The sequence below is a fragment of the Macaca nemestrina genome, chromosome 6 (assembly GCF_043159975.1).
Source record: "Macaca nemestrina isolate mMacNem1 chromosome 6, mMacNem.hap1, whole genome shotgun sequence".
NCBI lineage: Eukaryota > Metazoa > Chordata > Mammalia > Primates > Cercopithecidae > Macaca > Macaca nemestrina.
Window position 1 is genome coordinate 62768673 of NC_092130.1, and position 18251 is coordinate 62786923.

General features: G+C 34.4%; 1 protein-coding gene across 9 annotated transcripts in view; it reads right to left on the minus strand.

The window, feature by feature from the left end:
* LOC139363791 (uncharacterized) overlaps positions 1 to 18251 on the minus strand; it is a 49219-nt gene that overhangs the window by 16913 nt on the left and 14055 nt on the right. For 3 of the 9 annotated variants that reach the window (XM_071098575.1, XM_071098568.1, XM_071098567.1), the window contains exon 3: positions 3196 to 6497. The exons of 2 other annotated variants lie outside the window; for them this stretch is intronic. In XM_071098575.1, coding sequence (XP_070954676.1) covers positions 6478 to 6497 — 20 coding nt within the window. In that variant the 3' untranslated portion in view covers positions 3196 to 6477. Of the gene's footprint in view, positions 1 to 3195; positions 6498 to 7350; positions 7427 to 10370; positions 12346 to 18251 lie in introns of those variants that run through there. 4 more of the 9 variants (XR_011624759.1, XM_071098572.1, XM_071098570.1 and 1 more) reach the window with 2 other exon arrangements.

An 18251-nucleotide genomic window follows, 5' to 3' on the forward strand; every position in this document is an offset into this window, starting at 1 on the left:
CAACGCCCAGCCAATATTTGTATTTTTAGTAGAGACAAGGTTTCACCATGTTGGTCAGGCTGGTCTGGAACTCCTGACCTCAGGTGATCCACCTGCCTTGGCCTCCCAAAGTGATGGGATTACAGACGTGGGCCACCGTGCCCACCCTATTATTATTATTATTACTATATTAATATATTTGAACTGGTATTTCATTATGGTTTTGATCTGTATTTACCTTATGATTAATGATTTTGAGTATATTTTCATGTGCTTGTTGGCTGTTTGTATATCTTTTCTAGAGAAATATCTACTCAAGTCCTCTACCAACTTTTTAATTGGGTTGTCTGTCTTTTTGTTGCTGAGTTGTAGGAAATCTTTACATATTATGGATCCTGCTCCCCCACCAAACATATGATTTGCAAATATCTTCTCCCATTCTTCCAGAGACCCTTTCAATTTCTTGATAATGTTCTTTGATGCACTGAAGTTTTTAATATTTGTGAAGACATTTTTTTTTTTTACTTTTTCTTTTGTTGCCAAGATCATTAAAATTTATCCCTATGGTTTATTCTAATGATTTTATGATTTTAGTTTGAATTAAATATAGTAAATTGTTTTTAAATTAAAACATATTACATTCTATTACTAGTAAGCTTTTCACCCAGAACTGTCCATGTCATAATTCTCAGCTCTCATGAGTTGGCACAGGGATACTGTATGTAGCTGTAGCCTCCATTTTGACCTTTAATTACTTTTGCAGCTCTCCCAGAGACTCATGCAGATATAGTTGATCAGCTTTTGATAAAATAAGGCTACAACAAAGAATTGGTGCTTCTGATATCAAATGTTAATGATAAGCAGACTTCAACCCTGAAGATGCATTTGAGAAAAATTTAACTAAATCTTTGATTTAAAAAAACAAAAAATGGCTATAATTCCATAGTATTTATAATTCAATATAGAAATTTTCAAAGTCATGCAAAAACTTAATAATTTAGTATTTCCTTTTGTTAAATAAGCCTTTAGTTACCAATAAATTTATGCTAGAGGTCTATTTAAATAAAAATTTATTTAATGAATTTTAAAATATCTTGGTGTTAAAATAATTATCAGTACAAGCATATCTCAGATATATTTAGTTCCAGATCAGCACAATAAGACAAATATTGCAATAAAGTAAGTCACACAAATTTTCTGGTTTCCCCAGTGTATATAAAAGTTGTGTTTACACTTTACTGTATTCTGAATGTGCAAAAACATTGTCTAAAACAACAATGTATATAGTTTAATTTAAAAATGTTTTATTGCTAAAAAAATGCTAAAATCATTTGAGCCTTCATTGAGTTGGGATCTTTTTGCTGGTGTACAGTCTTGTCTCCATGTTGATGACTACCGTTTGGTGGTTGCTGAAGGTTGAACTGGCTGTTGCAATTTCTGAAAACTAGACAATAATGAAGTCTGCTGTATCAATTGACTTTTCCTTTCACGAAATATTTTTCTGTAAGTTGTAATACTGGTTTATGCCATTTTACCCACAGAATTTCGTTTTTCAAAATTGGAGTCACTGTTATCAAACTGCCACTGCTTTATCAACTAAGTTTGCATAATATTTTGAATCCTTTGTCTTTATTCCAACAATGTTCACAACATATCCACTGAGTGTATTCCAACTCAGGAAACCACTTTCTTTGCTCATCTCTAAGAAGCAACTCCTCATCCATTCAAGTTTTACCATGAGATTGCAGCTATTCAGTCTCTTCTTTAGAATCTACTTATAATTATAGCTGTCTTACTATTTCCACCACATGCAGTTACTTCCTCCACTGATGTATTGAATTCCACAAATGCATCTATGAGGCTTCGGATCTACTTCTTCCAAATTCCTATTAGTGTTGATATTTTGGCCTCCTCTCATGAATTGTGAATGTTCTTAGTGGTAGGTAGAAGAGTGAATCCTTTCGAGAAGGTTTTTTTAATTTACTTTGCCTAGATCCATCAGCTATAGCCTTACAAAATATATTTCTTAAATAATAAGACTTGAAAGTGGAATGTATTCCTTGACCCAAGGGCTGCAGAATGGAAGCTGTCTTAGCAGGTATGAAAGTAACATTAACTACCTGGTACATCTCCATCAGTCTTCTTGGTTAAGCATGTGCATTGTCAATGGGCAGTAATATTTTAAAAGAAATATTTCTTTTCCTGAGTAGTAGGTCTCAACAGTGGGCTTAAAATATTTCAGTAAACCATGCTGTAAACAGATATGGTGTGATTCAGGCTTTGTTGTTCCACTTACAGAACACAGGCAGAGTAGATTTAGCCTAATTCTTAGCAGTCCTAACATTGTCAGAATGGTAAATGACCATTGGCTTCAACTTAAAGTCACCAGCTGCATTTGTTCCTAACAAGAGAGTCAGTCTGTCCTTTAAAGCTTTGAAGCCAGGCATTCATTTCTCCTCTCTCACTATCAAAGTCCTAGATGGCATCTTCTTCCAATAGAAGAATGTTTCATCTACATTGAAAATCTGTTTTTTAGTGTAGCCACCTTCATCAGTTATCTTAGCTAGATCTTCTGGATAACTTGTAGCCACTGTATCAGCAGCTATTGTTTCACTTTGCACTTTTATGTTATGGAGATGGCTTCTTTTCTTAACCCTCATGAACCAACCTGTGCTAGCTTCAGACTTTTCTTCTGCAGCTTCATCACCTCTCTCAGCCTTCATAGAATTCAAGAGAATTAGGATCTTGCTCTGGATTAGGCTTTGGCTTGAAGACATTTTGTGACTGGTTTGATCTTCTATTCAGACTACTCAAATTTTGTCCCATGTCAGCAGTAAGGCTGTTTTGCATTCTTATGATTAATGTTTTCACTAGAGTAGCACTTTTAACTTACTTCACAAATTTTTCCTTTGCATCACAACTCGGCTAAATGGCACAAGAAGCCCAGTTTTCAGCCTGTCCTGACTTTCGACGTGACTTCCCCACTAAGCTTAATCATTTCTAGCTTTTAATTAAAATTAAAGATGTGCAATTCTTTCTTTCGGTTGAAGACTTAGAGGTTGTTGTGGTGTTATTAATTGTCCCAATTTCAATATTGCTATATTTCAGGAAATAAAGAGCCTCTCCTTAAAGGAGAAGGGGCAAGATGGGAAAACAGCAAGTCAATGGAGCAGTGAGAACACACAAAACGTGTATTGATTAAGTTTGAGATCTTACATGGATGCAGTTTATGGCATACAGAAGCAATTACAACAGTAACATAAAAGATCATGGATTACAGATCCCCAGAACAGATATAATAATAATACTAATAATGTTTCAACTATTGCAGTAATTAACAAATGTGACGCAGAGACAAAGAGGGCATATGCTGTTGGAAAATGGCACCAATAGACGTGCTGGATACAGATTGCTACAAACTTTCAATTTGTAAAAACATAGAATCTAGAAGGTACAATAAACTGAAGCACAATAAAGTGAGATATGCCTATAAGGCTGTTAGGAATTAAAATGTTTCGCAAAATCAGGTACAATTGCATTAGAAAAAAATACTTTAATTTATCCAACTTAAAGCAAGGTATAACATAACTATATTCTAAGTGCTATCAGTTTAATTATCAAAATGAGTAATGTGCACAAAATGAGCTACTAGAGTTTGTCTCATAATATTTCCTTGGTGACGGTAATGAAGGTCTTAAAATTACACAATGACTTTTAATGTTGAATAGCATTTGGCTTTTTAGCTCTTTATAAGCATTTGGAGGATAAGACCATCAAAAACATATGTTTTTATACCTGAATTTTACAGTATAATTCCTTTCACACACTAGGCATTCAAGAAGCATTTGTTGAACAAAATATATTGCCATAGTTATAGTTGGCAGTTAATAAATATTTGAGGATTGAATTAAAAAGCATATTAAAACAAATACATTGTAGGAAACAGAAGTAACAACCAATTAAAAAGCTCAGGAAAAGAGGATAAAATGACACTAATTTCATTGAGATTTTAATATATGTTAATGGTCTGTGCATTAATGTAAAGTTATTTTCTATATATTAGCTAGAGAAATGAAGATAATGTAGCCATGAAAAAAGTGATGCAACTTAGGTAAAACTCATCAAAGGCATGTACTAAGTTTTTTACATGGTATCTTGTATTTACTGTATAGTTTGCTTAAACTCCTAAGAAGGAATGGTAATCTGGGTGAGGAAAAAATAAAAGCTTTGCAGAACTGTCATTATAACCTCAACCTCAGAGAATGAGCTTTGGAATCATACAGAGTTAGTCCCATGAAAGTGGAACAGGCAAAGTTCAAAGCTCAAAGACTGGAACTGGTGTTGAGTCTCAAAAGATACTGCCTCTTTCCTCCACCGGATTATTTTTTCAAAGTGTATTTTACCTACACTATGAAGATTTATACTTATTTCATAATTATCCACAGCAGCACTATCTTTTGTCAGATAAACAAGTAAATCTATGACTGGAATTAGAATAAAAGTGAGACAATGGACAAAATATTTTAGTTTAACCAGTTATTTCAACAAAACATCAATCCCTTCAATGTAGTAAATGGTTTCACTTAATTCTATTATTATCTTTTTAGTAAAAGGTTAATCATTCCTTTCATTTAACAGATATTATGGGATGTATGTTCTTGAGCTTCTTTAGAAAACCCTGGGACAAGAAAGTAGTCCACTACTTTGGCACGTAAGGGAAAGAGAAAAAACATCTCTTTGAGTTGATTTTATTTTTCTGTAAGACAGAATCTCTTATCATATTGAGTCTATCAACCTTATTCCTTCTTTAAGAAATAAGTATCTTTTAAAGATGACAAAAGCTGTCTCTTCAACACCTTTAACAGGCTTAACTATGTTGAAGCAGTGTCCCCAGTTACTACTACGAAAATGGAGAGGAAGTTTCAGATTGTAACGGGAGTTTTTATTGAATTACATCCTTCCTGAACTGGTAAAATACATTGAAAAATGAAAATAAGGAATAACAGTACCAGTTATTCAACACTTTAGAGATGTATTTTTAAAATATCCATAAAAGTCTATATGGTTCAGAAACTATTCTCATTTTAACAATATTATGCCTCTGTAGACCTCATAATAGAAATAAATATTTGCAATGAAAGCTCACTTTGTATAGTATGGAACAATTAGATTTTTAAAATATTGTGTCTTAATGTCACTTTTGCCTTGCCTCAGTGAGTGACTTGGATTACATTGTATATACAGTGCATACTTGAATAATGAAATTTCCCATCAGTTTTCTTTAAAATCTTGACATGAACTGCAACTACAAAATAATTGTGTGCATGGCAAGTGATCTTTAAAGTCATTTTCCAAGACTGTTCTGCTTTTAGCAGAACCTTTTCACTTTTGATTAATACTCTTTCCTGCTTTCTGGTTCAGAACATTGCTTCCTAGACTTACAAATTCAGTTTATGGAATGCCTTTGACTTGCACTCTATTGGGTAAAAATAAGTGTTAATCCAATGAAATCTGAGTTTCTGTTTCTTCAGCATCTTCAGGTTATCATGGACAATGCAGGGGAGCTGTAAAGTTACATTTGTGTGTGCATGCACAAAGTGCCAATAAAGAGAGTTAAAATAACATTTTATAAATCTTACTGTGTTTCCTCTAATTCAGCCCATAGGATAGTTTTGGAAGAAATACACATAATGACAAGAGCTCAAGGGTTCACCCCAAGTTCTTCATAAAATAAAACAACCTGCAAATTCATTATAAAGGCCTATAGATTTATGTTCATTTATGTAACCCTTTATGGTTATTACTTAGATTTTAATAACATCAAAAATACTTTATCTTTTCTCCCTCACTCCTTTCCTTAATATTTCCTTACCATATTATAAATTGGTGTTAAAAGAAACAATTAGAGCCAAAAGATTCCAGTTTATGAGTGATAGTCATCGATACTGAGAAACACACCACTTTCATAGTCACAGAACACATGTGACAAAATCAGAAGTTAGAAAACGGAATCAAGTTTCTTTATTTTTTCAAATCCACTACTTGTATTCAGTTCTGTGACTCCTTCCTCATACAAATGCCATGACTCCCTGCCCAGCCACCCATGTACAACCCTGCACACTGTACAAAATTATTTCTCAGAGCTGGGTTAAGAAAAGTAATTGGAAAGACAGGAGTGGATGAGCTGTGGGAAATACTGTAGGATAGTTTTCAAAACCTAAAATGCATGGTATGAATTTAAATTGTTCAGAAACATAAAATAAGATCATATTTTCCTATCTCTGATAAGCCATAAATAGAGCAATATTTTTCAATACCTCAAAGGGTCTCAACACCCTTGTTAAAAGTGGAAGAGCTACCAAAAGTTAATGGTGACAGTAAAACATACTGATAAGAATATGGATTTGAGTCCTGGGTTTTTATGTTGATTGCTCAAGTGACGGGCTCCATGTCCAGGGAGAAGTCTCTCAAAAAATTTCCAAGTTATAATTACCCTCCTTACTTCCAAGATGCAGAAACTGAAACAGAAAGTTTAAGTCCAAGTTAGCATGAGACATAGCCAAGAATTGAATTCGGGTATATCTGAATACAAAATTCATGCTGTTTTAAATTATTGTGCCATGACTATCTCTCCAATATTTTACAAAATATATTTTGCTCATATATTTAGTTTAGAGTCTCATGCATGTCAAATGCTCAGTAAATGTTGTCTATTAAGGCTATGTTCAATGAAATTGGTCGGGCAAGGCAGTTTGGTTTGAGATGTGGAATAGCAGGAGATGGGGAGAAAGAAATGTTGGCATCGGGTAATGTGAACAGATCTCCTTGTGCAAAATTCAAAAGATTAATTAGCCTGATGTAATGATTTTTGAAAACTCTTAGCCAAGCTGCCATAAATATGTCCAAGTATGTAGCTTCTCTGTATGTTTATGTAATTTCACCCGAAAGATGAGCAATTATTATTCATGTACATAGACTGTATTTAGGTGCAAGTGAGGTTTCCATGATTTAGCAAGTGTCCAAGGTAATCATTGTTTTGGGTGAACACAGGCCTGGGAGGCAGAGTCTTGGCAACTGCAGCTGAAGTGAAAGAGAGAATTTCAATCTCTCATAGCAGACTTGTCCCAGCAGGGGCTGGGACCACGACAATAAAAAGAAAAGCACAACGTACTTCATGGACAAGGATTCAAATCACATTATATTAAATTAGAGATGTCATGTAAAAAAGTAGTTTTCTCTTGAGAAGGAGAAGAGCTTTATATGAAGCTGCAACCTATTTATTTCTTCAGCACTCTTGCTTGTTACAAAGAATTTTGTTAATATCTCTAACTTCATCTATGGTGTGTCTGCTATGAAATTATAAAAACTTACACTTTCAAACTTTTTTATTTTATTTTGTTTCTGTTTTGCAGTTCTTTAGAATGCATCAATCACTTTAACATTGTTGCTAGAAAAATAACAAATCATGATGAGAATATTGCAATATTTTTAGAAGTACAATTTATAATTTATTTTACAATGAATGATTATGTGTGATATGACCTAGTTAAATGAACAAGAATAGAGTCATTTAAAAGACCAATAAGTAATTTTACATAACTAAATCACTTAATGATTATTTATGTTGCCTTGGTTTCCTCCAAGTAGAAAATTGCCCAATTGATATTTATTCCCATTACTTCCACTGTTAACATTATGAAAACTAATACATAATTTTTATGACCTGGAAAAGAATGGCAAACCTATAATATTTGTACCTTTTTAAAACTATATTCTCAAATAAATACTATTGACTAACTTCTTAGCCTTTCTTATTAAAAGACTTCTTATAAAGCTGAAGATGGTATAAAATTAGTGTAAGATATAAAGCTTTCACTATCTTGACACAAAGGGCTCAAATAAAATCATAAACTAACCATAAAAGTAATTATATATTAAGATGATTAACTTGTGATATATAGATTTAAAGTTATGGGTGTTTCTAGATAACTGAATGAGTAAGTCAACTAGAGCAGGAAAAAACAATGTACTAGATTGCACCCCCCTTTGTTTATAACAGTTTGTGATAAGACTCCTTCTAGAAACCTATGTAAAATGTAAACAAATGTTGACATTTGGAAAATGCTTGTATTTTATTTCAATAGCAGTGTGTCATCTCTAGTTCAATAGGTGTGGGAAATCTCTCAAGACATTGTTTTTGAATGCACTAGTATAAAAATTAATTTGTAGGGGAAATACTCAACAGAGTGAATAAGGTAGCATTTATGCAAAATTCAAAAAGCCAAATTGTGTCTACTGTAGTCTTTTATAAATATGTATAATACTAATTACAGAAATTTGTCCTAGTTTGCTAGAAAGTGGGCTAACCAAATCTCATTAGAAAAAGAGAAAATTCAGTAGGTAGAATCTTATTGTATCTATAAACTAAGACTCAGATAATATTCAAATGGCTTACCTTAAGCATCCTTAAATACATTATCTGAGAGTATTAACTGAAAATTTTTTTAAAAATGCATAAAAGCAGATATAAACACTTATTCCAAATATTTTAGAATACTAAGCCAGTCATTTCAATGATCCTTGACCAAGGTACAACCATTAAATACCATGTAATCTACTTGTCTCTAATTTATGTTATATGATATTAGAAGTGGAACCAGAATACTTCTTCCTCCAATTAACCAGTTAATTGTTTAGATTCATGCAACTATTTGAAGAAATTGGTGATTTTTAAAATATGACATATATCCCTTGTGCTTTGAAGAACATCCTTGAGTAAAAAGACCACCCATAGAATGGGAGAAGACATTTATAAATCATATATTTGGTAAGGGATTTGTACCTAGAATACATAAAGAATGCTTACAACTAAATTACAAAAAGTTGCATCACACAATTTAAAAATGGAAAAGGATTTGAATAGCTGTTTCTCCAAAGACAGTTTTATTGTTTACTCTCTAAATATTCTAAGAAAATAATAAATTTTATACTTTAAACAGGGGAGTTTTGTGGTATATAAATTATGCCCCAATATAGCTATCAAAAGTGTGTTATTTTCTTTTGGCATGTATATGATCTTTACTTTAGATTCTTTGATTATTCTTTTTTGTTGTTGTTTAGTGTTTTTGATTTTTTAATATGGTTTCATTTTTGTATGAAAATAAGTCATTCCAAACCTGCTATTGGATGAAAGTCATTTGCAGTTAGTACAATCCACCAGAATCATATCTACAGAAAAAAAAAAACCTATAACGAATAACAGGTTTGTAATTCTATATTGCCCTAGGAAATAACAGTTTTCCAGATTCATGTTAGACGTGTGATCAATCGTTTGTATATGCCACATCTAAAAATCTTTAAATGTGTGTGATTTAGGAAAAATAGATGTTAAACTAAAATTCTAGACTTCAAACATTCAGAAAGAATAGCTATTATAAGCTTGAAATCTTGCTAAGCTTATGGCTTAAAAAGCTAGTGAAAATAACAAGGGGATCCTTGAATATCTGAACAACCTTTTGATAAAATTCATCTATTGAAGTCACAGAAAGAGAAAATTAATGGAAATTAATAAATGGGTACAAGTCAAAACACAGAAATATATTTTAGGTATTTTTCTTAGGAGAGAAAGAATGGAGTTAAAATAGGGAAGAATTAAAACTAAAGAAAAAGAGCCATTAGATGACGGATTTTCCTACCTGCCAAATGATAAAAGTAATTTGAGATGATTTTTCCATACTAAATGAGAAACTACTAGAAAAGAAAAGACACTACGTGACCAGCAGTTATGATATGTGTATTCTAGTCTGGGATATGTAGTAGAGCATGCAGATTAAAAACAGCCTCGGAAATGCGGCCATCTATGTTGAATCCTACCTCCCTTACTAACAGTAACTTGGGGGCGTTATTTAGCTTCCCTTTTCCTTGGTTTCCACAGGTGGCTATCATGGAGTAGTGTCTTTAAGTGTTATTAAGATATGATATGAATCCTACCTCCTTTACTAACAGTAACTTGGTGAAGTTATTTAGCTTCCCTTTTCCTTGGTTCCCACAGGTAGCTATCATGGAGTAGTGTCTTTAAGTGTTATTAAGAGATGATATGATTAGGCCATTCGATGTGACTCTATTACTAACTAGCACTATAACAATGAGAAAATAAGCACAGTAATGTTTACAATTTCTTCTAGTTCTCAAATTTTATGCCATCATCAATTTTTGAGGGATTTTTTGCTTGTTTTTTGTTTTGTTTTTAATTTAGCATCTAGGTATAATAGTTTGATCTATAGACTTGTCTGCAAAAGATCACGATTCAGACCTCTGAATTCTGCTCTCACAACTGCAATGATCAGAGGAATCCCTGATAGACATCCACTGAGAAAAATGTCTCAGAAAAACATCCAGACCTGTTTATGATGACTTTTTTAATGTGTCAAATTGGCAACACAAAATATGAGGGCAGAAGGAAGTACAGCAGCCATTTTGTAGCATACATACATCTTTTTCCAGTCTTTCAATCAAATGCTAACTTAGGTACTGGCTGTGAAGGTATTTTGTTGATGTAATTAAAATTGTAATCAAATAAAGTACAAGGTCTATCCTCATGAGCCTGACTTAATCAGTGTAAGCCTTTTTAGAAAGACTTAGGCATTGCCCTTAGCCATGCTCTGATATTTTTTGGTCTACAGTTTGTTTTTCCTTCATGGAACCTTCCCTTCCTCGTTACCTGTGACAATAGGTAACGTCATGAAGCTTCAGAGTTTCAGTCTGATTGTGATCTTCATTTCCTGACTTCATGCTCTGTGGATTCAAATTACTTCCCCACAATCATGTAAACCAATTCCTTCTGATAGCTCAGATAATGGAAAGATAAATAGATAGATTGATGGATTGATTGATAAGTATATTTGTATCTTTATTAGTATATCAATATATGTATATTGACTGCTTTTTTCCCTCAACAAAACATTTCTAAGAGGTCTGGAAAATGATTCTTTTCCTCTTTTCCATCCAGTTGCCTAATTAAACTGCTGATGGCATGCATATTCTTCCCAGCAGTACAAATACCCAGACTTAGCTTGTTGTAGCAGCCCAGCTAATACAATTCTAATGGAAAAAATAAGTACAAAAAGATGGCCTAATAAAAGAACACACACTAACACACACAATCCAACAGACACAAATCCAAATTTCCTTATTAACCTAAATTTTCACACTTAGATACATATCCTTGGCCTTTACTCATAATATCACTGTACTTTGGGACAAGTATGGGCAGCGGAAAGATGAGGCCTTATATTTTCCATATAATTTGGAGTATGCTATTAACACTAAAGAAGGATCTACTGCTTAGAATACACATGTTGTATCAGGAATAGAGAAGGACTAGAAATAATACAAGTAGCATCTCCTTGGAATGACTAAAATTTCTAAAAATATCAATATTATTTCAACTTCTCTTCAGCATTTATTTGCATTTAAGTTTTCTAGTCTACTACTTCTACGGATAAATAGTGTAAAAGGAAAATGTTAAAACCGAAAGGGTTGCATGTCTTTATCTAAAGGAGAATTTCTAATGGTCACAGTCCCTGTACTAAATGGGAGCCTTATTAGCTTCCATGTGTATAGTTACTATCTTTTCTTGGCCATAGGTTACCTGGGAGCCATAGTAATGCACTGGAGATGCCTGGTCACCAGGGGCAACTAAAAAGAAAATGGGATTGATGTGTTTAGAACCACAATAGTGCAACATCATTTCTAAAATAATGACCCATTCAGGGTCAGTTTATAATCTTTCTCCATTGTATGTATTATACCAAATGTCTATGGATTTCTAAATTCAAGTTGATTATAGCAGTTAAACTCAGTGGAGCCAGGCTCTATTTTGAGTTGCTGGAGTTAAGTCATAGTGATCAATTTAAAGTACTCTGATGTGTAATTAAGTGGCTAAATTTACATACTTAAATTGTAATAAAAGTAACCATTGGATATTCTCTCTTGCACATTTAATTCATTATATTAACCATATTTGGAGCACATAGAAGAGTTTTCAGTAGAGAATGTTCTGAAAAATATGTGACTCTAAAGGTCTACTAAATTGCCTATGGAAAAAATGTTCTTTTTTGTAATCAATCAAAACAAAATGTTCTGAATCTTCACCTAGAAAAGCATTATGCAATCTACAACTTATAGGAGTAGGATAGTGTTCAGAGAAGAGTTACAAAGACGATTAACATGTTAGACTATAAGAGCAATTTTAGAGGCTAAAGGGACAGAGATTGTTTAGCCTGGAGGAGGATGGCTTGTTGATGGTCTTCAAATATATGAGTGGTTTCTCTGCAAAGGATGGTAACCTGCTGTTTTCCATCTTTTCTGAAGACAAGACAAAAGGAAATAGACTTACATTTAGTAACTTAGATTAAAAACAAATAAAACTGTCTTGGTAGTGAACATTGTTAATCACTGAAATGATTCAGGCTATAGGCTCTTCTTCTATAAAGACTCATAAAAAATAAATGGTTTGGGTCAAACTAGAGACAAGGTCATGAAAGATGATCTCTTATGACTCCTATTAAGGTTCATTAATAGAAAACAACAACTTAAACGCATAATGAAGATTTCTACATATTTCTTCAAAATAACTTTTGTAAACTGAACCTCATGACAACAATTGACTGACAAGTGTTTCAAGGCTAGGAAGGTATATTTTTTGTTCAACTCATTTAATGAACGAAGCTCAAATTTATGAACTCATGATTTGCTATAGATAAAGTTTTGGGAAGCTCTTTAAAAGTATTCCAAATTAATAGGTGTATATTATATATACATACATATATATTATATACACACAATACATATAAAACATACACATATATGTATGTATATATGTACATATATGTGTGTATATGTATTTGTGTATACATATATGAAAAAGTAAGTGTCTAATGTAACCTTACACTGTAAGTATCAATGTAAGAACACTGGACACTTACATTATGGAAAGCATTAACAATTTCTATATTTTAAAAATCATTTTCAAAATTTGAACTTGTCAGATTGTTGCAAATAGAATAAATACCATTAGAAAATCAATCCAGTAATAGCAAGGTTTAAAAGAAAGATATAACTCTTCTACTTCAGAATTCAAAATCCAAGAGCATATTAGATTAGCAAATACTTAATTGTATCCTGAAGCAAAAATAATAACAATAATAATAATAATAATAATAATAATAATAATAATGCCAGAAAGATACAACTAGTTGTAGGTGCATAGAAGATAGAGTTATAGACTCTGCTTGAAAAAACAGTATTTGAACTGGGTAAAATTCGACATCCCTTCATGATAAAAACTCTCAACAAATTGGATACAGAAGGAACATATTTCAACATGATAAAGGCCATATATGACAGATCCACAGCTAGTATCATACTGAATGGGGGAGAAACTGAAATCTTTTTCTCTATAATCTGAAACATGAGAAGGATGCCCCTTTCACCATTGTTATTCAATACAATACTGGAAGTCTTAGCTAGAGCAATTAGATAAGAGAAAGAAAGAAAAGAAATCCAAATTGGAAAGGAAGAAGTCAAGCTATCTTTATTTGCATATTATATACTCTTTTATTGAGAAACACCAAAAGACTCCACACAAAAAATTTAGAACTGATAAATCAATTTAGTAAAGTTGTAGGTTACAAAATCAACATGCAAAAATCAGTAGCATTTCTGTGTCAACAGCAAACAATCTGAAAAATAAACCAAGAAAGGAATCTCATGCACAGTAGCTAAAATAAAATAAAATAAAATAAAATAAAATAAAATAAAATACCTAGAATTCAACCACCAATCAAGTGAAAGATTAAACATTGATGAAATATATTAGAGGGAACACAAAATCAGAAAGATATCTGTATCGCATGTTCATGGATTGAAAGAGTCATCATTGTTAAAATGTTCATACTACTCAATGTTATCTACAGATTCAATGCAATCTCTGTCAAAATATCAATGACATTCTTCACAAAAATAGAAAAAGCAATACTAAAATTTATGTAAAACCATAAAAGATCCAGAAGAGTCAAATAAATCCTGAGCAAAAAAAAACTAAAGCTGGAAGTATCACATTACCTGACTTCAAATTATACTACAAAGCTATACTAACTAAAGCAACATGTTAATAGCAGTAAAATACACACACACACACACACACACACACACACACACACACACACAGAACCTAGAAATGAATTCACACATTACAGTCAACTGATATCTCACAAAAGTGCCAATAACATACACTGGGGAAAAGATAGTCTCTTCAACAAATGGTGCTGGGAAAACTGGTTATCCATATGCCAAAGAATGAAATTAGAGCTCTATCTCTCACTATATAGAAAAACTAAGTCAAAATAGATTAAATACATATATTTAAGACCTGAATCTATGAAACCACTGGAATACAACATTGAGAAAATACTTCAAGACATTGCTCTGGGAGAAAATTTCTTGAGTAAGAACTGAAAAGCACAGACGACTGAAGGAAAAATGGACAAATGGGGTCACATCAAGTTTAAAAGCTTCTGCACAGCAAAGGAAACAATCAACAAAGGGAAGAGACTAACTACAGAATGGGAGAAAATATTTTCAAACAATTTGACTGACAAAAGGTTAATAATCAGAACAAATAAATAACCCAAATAACTTAATAGCAAAACAATAATAATAAAAATCTGATTTTAAAATGGGCCAAAATTTGAACAGATATTTCTTAAAAGAAGACATACAAATGACCAATAGTTATATGAAAAATGCTCAACATCACTAATCATTACAGAAATGTAAATACAAACCAAAGGGAGATATTGATATCATACCACCCATTAAAATGGCTTCTACCAAAAAGACAATAATGAATGCTGGTGAGAAAGTGGAGAAAGGGGAACATTTGGACACTGTTGGTGGTATTGTAAATTGGTGTAGGTACTATGGAAAACAGTATGGAGATTTCTCAAAATACTAAAAATAGAACCACTGTTCAATCAAGCAATCTCATTGCTGAGTATATATCCAAAAGAAAGGAAATTGGTATATCAAAGAGATAGCTACACTCCCATATTTACTGCTGCACTATTCACAATAGCTAAGATATGGAATCAACCAAACTTCCATGAACCCAGATGAATAGATAAATAAATTGTGGCACATATACACAATGGGACATTATTCGGCCATATAAAAATAATAGAACTCTGTCTTCTACAGCAATATGGATGGAATTAGAGGACATTAGGTTAAGTGAAATAAGTCAGGCACATTAAGACAAATATTGCATATTATTGCTCATACACGGAAGCTCAAAATATTGGTCTCATGAAGGTAGAGAGTAGAATGATGGTTCTCAGAGGGTGGGAAGGGTAGTGGGGGAGAAGGGGATAAATAGAAGTTGGTTAATGGATATGCACAATGAGAAGGAATATGAACTAGTATTCTATGGCAGATGAGGACAACTATAGTTAGCAATAGTGCATTGTATATTTCAAAATAACTACAGTGTATTTGGAAGGTTACCAACACCAGAAAAAAGATACATGTTTGAGGTCATGAATATCCCAATTACCCTGATTTGATCATCATGTATTATATTATTATCAAAATATCACATGTATTCCATAAAAATGTGCAATTGTTATATATACCTAAAAATTTAATATACATATGTAAATAAAAAGTATATCTAAGCATGCTTCTTATGAAAAAATAATGATCAAGAGTTTTTTAAACATAAAAGGGCAATGGTAGACTAGGCAGAGAAAACCACAAGGGCATGGAGGAACTGGAGAGTATGCATGCCAAAATACATGAACAGTTCAGTGTAAAGTGATCAAACAGGAGCAGTAGAATATCTGTTAGAGCCAGACTGTAAAGATGTTAGTTAAGGTATCTGGACTCCAAGCTGTTCAGTGAAAATGCATGTGCAAAATAATGTCTTTGGCCTCCGTCCAAGAGTTCTGATTTATAAGGTTATTTTGCCACAACCTTTCTAAGGATCAGTTTAAGAACCAGAGTACAGGGGGCGGAGCAAGATGGCCGAATAGGAGCAGCTCCAGTCTCCAACTCCCAGCGCGAGCGACACAGAAGACCGGTGATTTCTGCATTTTCAACTGAGGTACGGGGTTCATCTCACTGGGGAGTGCCGGACGATCGGTGCTGGTCAGCTGCTGCAGCCTGACCAGCGAGAGCTGAAGCAGGGCGAGGCATTGCCTCACCTGGGAAGCGCAAGGGGGAAGGGAGTCCCTTTTCCTAGCCAGGGGAACTGAGACACACAACACCTGGAAAATCGGGTAACTCCCACCCCAATACTGCGCTTTAAACAGGCACACCAGGAGATCATATCCCACACCTGGCCGGGAGGGTCCCACACCCACGGAGCCTCCCTCATTGCTAGCGCAGCAGTCTGTGATCTACCGGCAAGGCAGCAGCGAGGCTGGGGGAGGGGGGCCCGCCATTGCTGAGGCTTAAGTAGGTAAACAAAGCTGCTGGGAAGCTCGAACTGGGTGGAGCTCACAGCAGCTCAAGGAAACCTGCCTGTCTCTGTAGACTACACCTCTGGGGACAGGGCACAGTAAACTAAACAAACGCAGCAGACACCTCTGCAGACGCAAACGACTCTGTCTGACAGCTTTGAAGAGAGCAGTGGATCTCCCAACACGGAGGTTGAGATCTGAGAAGGGACAGACTCCCTGCTCAAGTGGGTCCCTGACCCCTGAGTAGCCTAACTGGGAGACATCCCCCACTAGGGGCAGTCTGACACCCCACACCTCACAGGGAGGAGTACACCCCTGAGAGGAAGCTTCCAAAGCAAGAATCAGACAGGTACACTTGCTGTTCAGAAATATTTTATCTTCTGCAGCCTCTGTTGCTGATACCCAGGCAAACAGGGTCTGGAGTGGACCTCAAGCAATCTCCAACAGACCTACAGCTGAGGGTCCTGACTGTTAGAAGGAAAACTATCAAACAGGAAGGACACCTACACCAAAACCCCATCAGTACATCACCATCATCAAAGACCAGAGGCAGATAAAACCACAAAGATGGGGAAAAAGCAGGGCAGAAAAGCTGGAAATTCCAAAAATAAGAGCGCATCTCCCCCGGCAAAGGAGCACAGCTCATCGCCAGCAACGGATCAAAGCTGGACGGAGAATGACTTTGACGAGATGAGAGAAGAAGGCTTCAGTCCATCAAATTTCTCAGAGCTAAAGGAGGAATTACGTACCCAGCGCAAAGAAACTAAAAATCTTGAAAAAAAAGTGGAAGAATTGATGGCTAGAGTAATTAATGCAGAGAAGGTCCTAAACGAAATGAAAGAGATGAAAACCATGACACGAGAAATACGTGACAAATGCACAAGCTTCAGTAACCGACTCGATCAACTGGAAGAAAGAGTATCAGCGATTGAGGATCAAATGAATGAAATGAAGCGAGAAGAGAAACCAAAAGAAAAAAGAAGAAAAAGAAATGAACAAAGCCTGCAAGAAGTATGGGATTATGTAAAAAGACCAAATCTACGTCTGATTGGGGTGCCTGAAAGTGAGGGGGAAAATGGAACCAAGTTGGAAAACACTCTTCAGGATATCATCCAGAAGAACTTCCCCAACCTAGTAGGGCAGGCCAACATTCAAATCCAGGAAATACAGAGAACGCCACAAAGATACTCCTCGAGAAGAGCAACTCCAAGACACATAATTGCCAGATTCACCAAAGTTGAAATGAAGGAAAAACTCTTAAGGGCAGCCAGAGAGAAAGGTCGGGTTACCCACAAAGGGAAGCCCATCAGACTAACAGCAGATCTCTCAGCAGAAACTCTCCAAGCCAGAAGAGAGTGGGGGCCAATATTCAACATTCTTAAAGAAAAGAATTTTAAACCCAGAATTTCATATCCAGCCAAACTAAGTTTCATAAGTGAAGGAGAAATAAAATCCTTTACAGATAAGCAAATGCTTAGAGATTTTGTCACACTAGGCCTGCCTTACAAGAGACCCTGAAGGAAGCACTAAACATGGAAAGGAACAACCGGTACCAGCCATTGCAAAAACATGCCAAAATGTAAAGACCATCGAGGCTAGGAAGAAACTGCATCAACTAACGAGCAAAATAACCAGTTAATATCATAATGGCAGGATCAAGTTCACACATAACAATCTTAACCTTAAATGTAAATGGACTAAATGCTCCAATTAAAAGACACAGACTGGCAAATTGGATAAAGAGTCAAGACC